Raw genomic sequence first — 9,015 nt, forward strand, 5'->3', positions numbered from 1 at the left:
AGGGGCTTATAGCATGATGGTTGAAACAGGCCCTTTGGAGTGGGACTAGACCCAGGTCCCACTAAGCCTTGGTTCCCCAGTCTGTAAAATGAAGATAATACCCCCCTCATAAGGGTTTTTTCTCAGTTTCAAATATTTGAAAATGAGACAATGTATTTATAAATGTTTAGCACAGTATCTGGCACATGCCTGATTAAGTGGGTACTATTGTATCCCCATTTGATCCTAGAGCCAGGGACTGTGAAATGGATTAAAAGATGGCCACAAATTCTTTGACATTTCTCCCATCAAGAAATGAAGTTCATGTCCCCTCTCCTTAAATCTGGGTGGCTCTGTGTCTGCTTCATCAGTAGAATACAGTGGAAGCTATACTGTGCCAGTTTCTAGTACCAGGCCTTTAAGTGATTGCCAGCTTCCACTTCCTGTCGCTTGAAATACTTGCTCTTGGACCCAGCCACCATGGTGTGAGAAAACCCAAGAATCCCAGGGAAGACCTACATGGAGAAGAACTGAGAACCCCAATTCTCTGGCCAACATCCACAACTGAGCTCCCAGCCAAGAGCCAACGCTAATTTGCCAGGCACGTGAGTGAACTTGTAAGAGGTTCCTCTAGCTCCACTCCAGCTGCCCCAGCTGATACCAAGTGGAACGGAGACTAGCTGTCCCTGCCAAGTCCTGCCCAAGCTGCAAATTAATGAGCAAAATAATTGTTTAAAGCCACAAAATTTTCATATGGTTTGTATCAACAATAGATAACCAGAACAGGTGAATGAAGTTTTGTTCCTCCTCCACTCTGACTTCATAAAAGATTTAGGAAAGCCGGGCAAGTTCATTTGGTCCAGAAATAAGTGTGGCATATAAAGTAGGTCATGAAGAAATTTGCTGTTTGCTGTGAACTGTGTGACCAGTGCTTAACCAAACAGAACTCGGTCCACTAATTCAGCAAACCATTTTCAATGCCTGTCCTCCACCTGGTGCTAATCAAAGTAACTCAGAATTGATGTCACCCTGGATACAACTGTGTCTTTGTAACCATCTTTAGTTCCAGATCCCACGGATACTGTATGTCCACTCAAAGATAACCGCTAATCCACTCCGGTTAGCTTTCTGACCCTCAGTTCATACTTTAAATCCCTCTATTCATATACCACACATTTGGCCAAAAGGTAACATGCAACCAAAGAGACAGAATGCTTAGTGGTCCAAGAGAAATTAGCTCTAAGGAATCCTTTTTCAAAATTTGGCAGCTCTGGTTATCTGATTTCTGATTGCGTTGCTCAAAGTGGTTCTGTCAACTTTTATCTTGGATAATTAACCAATGAATAATTTTTATGGTGTGAAGATTATAATATGAATTACAAGACATCCATTCTTCCTGTAAGGTTTTTTTTGATTTGTCGGTGTCAGAGAAAGAAAGACGAGTAGAGTTGAAAGGGATAAGTAAAGAGGTTTTATTGGAGTGTTTCTGAGTGAGGATAACGGGTCTCGAGAGTGGGGCCCCGGCGCGACTGAAAAAAAAAAACCTACCACCAACCTTACACTTCCGGTGGGGCTTTCCTTCCGCATGGAGGAGTAACTGTCTTGCAAATCAGAGGTCCGCATTATCTGGTTCAAGGGATAACGAGATTGGCTCTCAAGCGACTTGGCAATTTACAGGGCTCTTAAAACGCGCTTTGAACTACTTAATCTTCGCGAACAGGCTGCGAGACGCAATTTGTCCTCAACGTGCTACGTGAGGAAACTGAGGTTCGTGGCTTCTGTCCCTTCACCCATAATGTGGGAGCGACGCGAGCTTTAGTCGCTACACGTCGAGGGAATAACGTCACAGTGAGCCACTGCCTGCACAGCGAGGCCCTGCGTCCCACCGACTTTTTCTCGCTTTCCCGACTTCCTCTCCCGCCCCCTCGCGTGCTGTCGGCAGCCAATCACAGGCGCGCGTTCCCAGACGCCGGGGCGGGGCAAAAGCGGAAGCGGTTGCGGTGGCCATGGTGACGGGAGGCGGGACGCGGCTCTCCGCAGTTGGCAACCGCCGTCCGGACTAAGGGCGGCGGCGGCGGCGCGCGCGGAGCGGCCTGGCTGGGCGTAGAGGCCCGGCCCGCGCGTGGCCGCAGCCGAGGAGCCTGAGGTCGGGCCTCGCGCGCAGGCGCTGACCCGGCAGGACGGTGAACGGGCCGCGGCCGGGGCGGCGACGTCCCTCCCGGCCGGCTGACCGCCGTGCCCTCGATGCGGGCTGGGGCCTTGAGGAGCAGAGCGGAGGCTGGGCCTGGCCCCGGGCCGCGGGCGGGGTAGGAGCCCACCTGGCCGGCTCGCCCGCGCAGGTGGGGGCGGCGGTGACGATGGACGCCTTAGAAGAAGAGAGCTTCGCGCTGTCCTTGTGAGTGACGCTGTCAGGGCCCGGGCGGCTGGGGGCCGGGGACAGTAGGCGCACGGCCTCGGCCTCGGCCCCGGCCCCAGCCCTGTAAAATGGGTGTCCTCAGGGGTCGGGGCGGGGAACTGCCGAGGCTCCGTCATGTGGCTTCTGAGGCCGCCGCTCAGGCCCCTGAGGACAGGAATGCTAGACGGATGTCACCCGTTTATGGGCACCTCCATCACAATCCCCCTCTCTCCCCCCCCTCCAACCCTTAGCCGTCCGCAAAACCTGGCGGGCTTGAGCCGCCCAGGCCTGGCCGCGCGTCAGAGGACCCTCCACCACTACCACCCGTCCCCCCATCAGGGACCCCTGATCAAATTACCCTCCTGGCCAGTATTTCGTCTGCGCGGGGTTCATGCACACAAGCAGATAGATGTGGGGCGATAGCAAAGATGGGGTGAGTAGATCCCGCAGGAAATAAATGCGGAGAAGCCTGGAGATGTCCGACACCAGCCTTTGCTCCCTTCATTTGTCGCTTTCGTAGTTAATGGTGTCATCAGGTTTTGTGAAAATGGAGCCATCACATTCAACGTTCATGTCACAGATGTGTCAAGTGTGTTTTCTTCTGCTTGGAATTGCTAGATAATAATCATTCTTAATTGTTGAAGCTAGCTGATGGGAAGTTCATGTTGCTCTTTTTTCTTTTGTGCACGTTTGAAAATGTCCATCATAAAAATTTTTTTTTTAAAACTAATTATTTGAAACAGCACCTAATGCAGGCATATTTTGCAGTTCCTCCGCCTCTGATGCAGAATTTGATGCTGTGGTTGGCTATTTAGAGGACATTATCATGGGTAAGCTTTTAAGGATATTGCTTTTAAGGACACTGAAATCATTTTGGAGAGTTAATTTTAAAAACAGAAAATACCAAGCTGCATGCAGTTTTTAATGTAGCACAATGTAAAGTAAGCCTTACTTCAGTCTGTCTTAGAACCAAAGAGCCCAATACTCCTTAAAACAATAACCATAAATTCAGGGGTCTGGAAGTGACTTATTCAGGTAATGGGGCACCTAGAAGTATGGAGCTCTTGGAAAAGCTTCAGGAAATAATGACTTACTTTATTTCCTATGTAGGATAAGGGCAATTTTGTTTTTTTAGATAGTTTTAACATTTTCATGCCATAAAACCATAACCATAAACACATATGTCCATGAAGAAAACGTGCCAAACTTCAGCTGGCCCTGTATTTTCCTGGGCTTTGAGTTGTTATCTGTGGATTCGTATTTTCATCCATAAACCCTGCTAAGTAACAGACAAGCAGTATCAGGTCCCAAAGGGTTAAGACAAATATGTAGGAGGGAAAAACTTAAACTTGAGAAAATTCTGTTGACTTCAAGTTTTGTGAGAATTAGGAAAAGAATACTGCTATTTAGTGTTACTGGCTGTATAACTTAATCCAGTTTGGTCTGAAAATCATTGACCAAGTTTTTTGACCAAGGTCAGATCCCATAAAGGTTCATGCCCTTAATTCCTGAATATAGATGTTTTGCTATTAAGCTTTTGTGCTGTGTGGATTTGAGGATTTCTGGGCAATACTGAAGAATTTGTTCAGTTCTTTTGCCTGTTAGGCTGTGGGAAAATGAGCCTTCTGTAAACCCATTTATCCCAAGGTCTGGGTACTTTTTGAAGCTTTGCTTTTGTTTTTAGGCAGAATATTCTATTCGGTACCCTAACATTTATTAAGTGTTCACTATGAGCTACAATAGTTTCTACATGAAATCTCATTTAAATTCCACCTAGCAATCCTGTATGACAGGTACATAAATCATCATTTTGCAGATGAAGAAATAGGGGTTTAGGGAAATTAAGTAACTTGTCCAAGGTCACACAGCTAGTAAGTGGCTGAGGTGGGATTTGAACCCAGGCAGGCTAGCCTCTGTCAGACCCCATACTTCTAATCACTACAGTGTTTCCACAACTGCTGCTGAAATTATATTAAAATAAGAGAGAACCAGTTTGTTTCCTTACAGAAAAGTAATGTGAGGGAGTTCCCAAGCCACCCGCATGGAGATATTTAAAATGAACATGAGGATGGTGGTCACGGTTGCTCAACAATGTGAACATACTTAAAGCCACTGAACTATACACTTAAAATAGTTAAGATGGTAAATTTTTTGTATATTTTACCACAATTTAAAAAAGAGACTGGATTGGTCTATTTCAACATCAGTGTCCCATATAGTACTCCCTTAAAACACCAGCTTTCCCTCTCCTAGAGGTTGGCTGTTGAGAAAGCAGTAAGTACTGCTAACATAGGTCTTGCCTACTTATAAATCATAATGGTTTGTAGTCTCCATTAAAAAGAATAAATTTTTCCTGTTGTGGTTCAGATGACGAGTTCCAGATACTACAGAGAAATTTCATGGACAAGTACTACCAGGAATTTGAAGACACAGAAGAGAATAAACTCACCTACACACCTATTTTTAATGAATACGTAAGTAGATTTCTATTTCTCCTACTAGGAGATTAGGGTTTCTTTAAGATTTAGAATCAAAAGATACTGAAATTTTGCTGTCTTTTAAAATATGCCACCATACACCACCCAGGAATTCTAAATAGAATCTGGTTTAGTTCCCTTTGCTCCACACAGCTCTTGGGGCTGTTTTCCAAGACTTTCAGGCAAATATTGGACGAGCTCATCAACTTCTTATTTAAAAGAAATTTGAAACAGGCACCCCATGATGCAGGCGTTTAGTCGCAGCTACTCGGGAGGCCGAGGCTGGAGAATCGCTTGAGCTCACACCAGCCTGGGCCACATAGTGAGACACCCTTGCCACCCCATCTCTAGAAAAATGATAAAGGAAGTTTGGCTTTGCCATAATTCTCCTTTCAATTGCAATACATGCAATACATTGCATTTGCATGCTTTTGAAAAACCTTTTTGCTTTCACACACTATTTCTTTCTTCTATGTGATCTAGTCAGGTACACGAGACTGTTAAGTAAAAATGAAAATTGTGACCAAGATCACTAATTTTCCACTAGTTGGTGGAAAAACCAAGACTGGAACCCAGGAACCTCAGCTCATCACCGTTGGGTCTTTACGCTACACCCTGAGGCCTCCTGCAGCCTCCTAGGATTATCTCATCTAACTAATAATAGGTTTGAGCCTCCTGGACTTTATTTTCTTAACACACAAGCACAGCATAAACGATGAAACTCGCCCAGGAGGAAGCTGTGACTGCCTCTGAGTGTATGCTTTTTCGTATGTTGTTTGCACAGTTGCCACCTGCCCAGGAAGCAAACCCCCCACTTATTTCCCCTGCACTGGGAAGTGGGCACGGAAAGGCCCTGCTGCTCACTGTCTGCACCGTGTACAACATCCAGCCTGTTGCAGCATAATTACCAGCAAGTGCCTCTCCCATGCCAGGCCGGGTGCTTATCGCACAGGAGCTGTGTTTCGGTCCCCTGGTGTCCCCACCACTCAGCACAGAGCCTGGGACATAGACCAGGACCTCAGGAAATGTTTATGAGGGGCTGGAGGACAGGCTCTCTGAAAAGAAGTCTTGTTTTCCCAAAGTGTGGTCTCCCAAGATTCTCTCCACTGTTGTAGATTTCTCTGGTAGAAAAGTATATTGAAGAACAGCTGCTAGAGCGGATTCCTGGATTCAACATGGCGGCTTTCACAACAACGTTACAGTGAGTACAGCTAGACTGTATGTTTTTTAATGTTTACTCACCATCCTCCCTGGTGTGAACCAAAGGCCCTCCTTCCCCCCACCCCCCACCAGCGACCCACCCCCCAGTGCGAGCGCTTGGCGGTTAGGTCCTGGGTGGGAAGCTCTCAAAACCTTTGAATGAAATCTTGAAGAGACTGTTTCATCATTCATTCATGAAATACCATCCTTTCCTTTTGCAGGCACCATAAGGATGAAGTGGCTGGTGACATATTTGACATGCTGCTCACATTTACAGATTTCCTGGCTTTTAAAGAAATGTTTCTGGACTACAGAGCAGTAAGTTACTGCCGCCTGTTTATTTAGCTACACTGAACCACTTAGAAGTTCCAAGTAGAACTAACGAACACAAACCACTTCCCCTTCATCATTCTCCCTTAAAATTGACCAACATCAGGCTAGTAGCTGGTGAGGTATCAGAAGAATGAGCTGCTGTTCTACCTTGGCTGGGACCTTTTCGTGTTTTGTGAAACAGACTCCCAGTTCAATTGTAGGGTTCCTAAATAATCAGAAGGACAAAAATCAAAAAGCAGGTCTCATTCTGCCTTGCCTTTCCTATAATGCGGGCTCTTTATAAGAAAAACAAATGGTGCTGGGCATGATGGTGTGTGCCTCTGGTCCCAGCTGCTTTCAGGAGGTACTGCGCTATGATCACACCTGTGAGTAGCCACTGCATTCCAGCCTGGACAACATAGCAAGACCCCATCTCAAAAAAAAAAAAAATGTTTTCCAGTGAAGAGAGGTATATCTTTAAGGTTACATTTTAAGAATGACCAGGGCCAGTGTTGAGCAGAAATGCAAAGTAACCTCCTTTCCCTTTCTGTGTACTCCTCCCTGGTGGCCCACCCTGCCACCCTGAGCTCTGCCTTCCCCATACCAGGGGCAGGGTCCTGAACCAAGACTCTTTCTATTCCTTGCCTCTTGAGGTTGTTTGTTTTCTTGTGTAGGAAAAAGAAGGCCGGGGACTGGACTTAAGCAGTGGTTTAGTGGTGACTTCATTGTGCAAATCATCTTCTATGCCAACTTCCCAGAACAATCTACGGCACTAGATTCTGCATGCAGCCAATGAATGGGATCATTCTGGATGTCACTGGTCCAAGAGGCCAAAAGGCTCAGCTGATGACGACAGAAGAATACATCTTACTTAGACTGACTGACTCCGTTCTGCATTCATGTTAAGTATTGATGGGTCAAAGACAAAATGAGCCAACCCTCCTGGACCTGGTTATCCTGAAACAACTTCTTGTATTCATTAAACCCTCCCCCGTGAGATCCCTCACTCGGGTGCTTCTGAGTCAGGCCCTGGAGCAAGCCCACGGCCAGGCATTCCACTGGGGGGCCCTTCCCCAGCATCCATGTGGTGTGTCAGTAGTGTGGAATAACCCACCACGACGAACCCCGTTTGTCCCAGTAGACTCTGCATGAATTTTTTTGGTGCACTCACAGCTCTTTGTCACATGGGTCAGAATTTCAGTCCTTCAACCTCATTGGGGTTTTTGAGTATTTACCTAGGGCATTGTTCACGCCAGCTGCGCGTCTTGAGATTTCTGAATCTCCTGTGATCACAGCTTGTCCTAGCTGTAGTAATCAACTGAAAGAGATGTCCTTTACCTGAAATCAATTCTCTCGTCTTAACATTTGCAGTCCTGTGTCGCCGTGTCTTCTGCTGGTCCTGATGTAGTCCCACTGATCCTAGAAGTCTCTTAAGCATTATTTTTGAAAAAATATTTTTATAGATGAAATACTCAGGCTCACCTAGTGGATATGATCTTGGAACTTCCATGATTACCCACTCAAAGATCAAAGTATTATATGCTGTGTGCTTAGCTGTTCGTGCTATGAAGGCAAAAATGCTTTCTGTGTTGGCATTCATTCTTATTTTACTGGGCGCCGATGAATGTCTGCTGTGTGCTGGAAACTGACTAAAAGATACCCTGTTCTTAATAGCATGTTAAATGTCTTTGTGCACGTTTGCCGAAAATCCTTTCTGCATAAACCAGTTTGTTAGGTTTTCTGTTGGGGTAGGTAGGGACTTCTAATTTCTTCCTGTCAAAATCTCTCCCACCGAGATGGTGTTCCACTGGTCTAGCTCAGCATGAGTAGCAGGTAGTAAACAGCTTTGCTGGTCATCTGTCTGCTTTGGTTTAATGCAATGTTTGGTAGAATATTACGTATCAGAAAACATGTATATCACATCTTTAGAAAGAAGAAAAAACATAGTAGTTCAATTCCAATGTGTACCCTTGATTTTTTTTTTTTTTTAAAGTAAAAATAAGAATCTGTACTGACTTTACGCTGGGTACTGTGGTTTTAAAGTATGAGCTATAAACTGTGTGTTTTTCTGTACTGATGTATTGCTTATTAAATACTTTTGTACCATGAGTAAAATTTGAGGTGTTTTGCAAGCACAACATTCTAGATGAGTCATTCCCTTTCTGCAATATAGCCACCACCATCAGGGTATTCTTGCTTTACCCCCCCCCCCCCACTTTTTTTAAGGCTAGTCAAGTGAAGCAGTGGGAGTGGAGAAGGAACAGAGAAATCTGCAGCTGGCTGTTGTAAACACCACTGCACTCAAGCCAGCCTGCTTTGGTCCTTTAAAACCATTCTCAGAGCCAGCTTTTTAAAATGCCACCTCTTCTGGGCTTGCTTTCTCCTCCTGCTCTTCTTACAAATGGGGTGGTCCACCACAGGCCTGCCATGTTGGAGGCACTTGGTAAGACCTGTTGAGCAGCCTGCCTGGTTGAGAAAGGGCAAGTGGACAAGTCCAGAGGTTAAGTGATGAAAATATAGCAAAAAGAAAGGCAAATTTCTACTCATTAAAAAAAAAAAAAGCAAGCTTAATATTGTAAGTAGGCTTTCTGATGTCTTCTAACATCACCTAGCAATCTGTGTCTCCGACCACACAGACCCTTGGACTGAGAT

At 45.6% G+C, this 9,015-nt stretch overlaps 1 protein-coding gene across 1 annotated transcript; it reads left to right on the forward strand.

Moving 5' to 3' along the window:
- Positions 1 to 2,038: 2,038 nt before the first annotated feature.
- Positions 2,039 to 7,212, forward strand: ARL2BP (ARF like GTPase 2 binding protein). Its single transcript, XM_069497947.1, has 6 exons — positions 2,039 to 2,374; positions 3,143 to 3,204; positions 4,742 to 4,848; positions 5,967 to 6,052; positions 6,273 to 6,369; positions 7,038 to 7,212. Exons 1-6 carry the CDS (start codon positions 2,337 to 2,339, stop codon positions 7,137 to 7,139), a joined length of 492 nt encoding a protein of 163 aa, XP_069354048.1. The 5' UTR covers positions 2,039 to 2,336; the 3' UTR covers positions 7,140 to 7,212.
- Positions 7,213 to 9,015: the final 1,803 nt, after the last annotated feature.

The sequence above is a fragment of the Eulemur rufifrons genome, chromosome 23, assembly GCF_041146395.1.
Source record: "Eulemur rufifrons isolate Redbay chromosome 23, OSU_ERuf_1, whole genome shotgun sequence".
In the NCBI taxonomy this organism is placed as follows: Eukaryota; Metazoa; Chordata; class Mammalia; order Primates; family Lemuridae; genus Eulemur; species Eulemur rufifrons.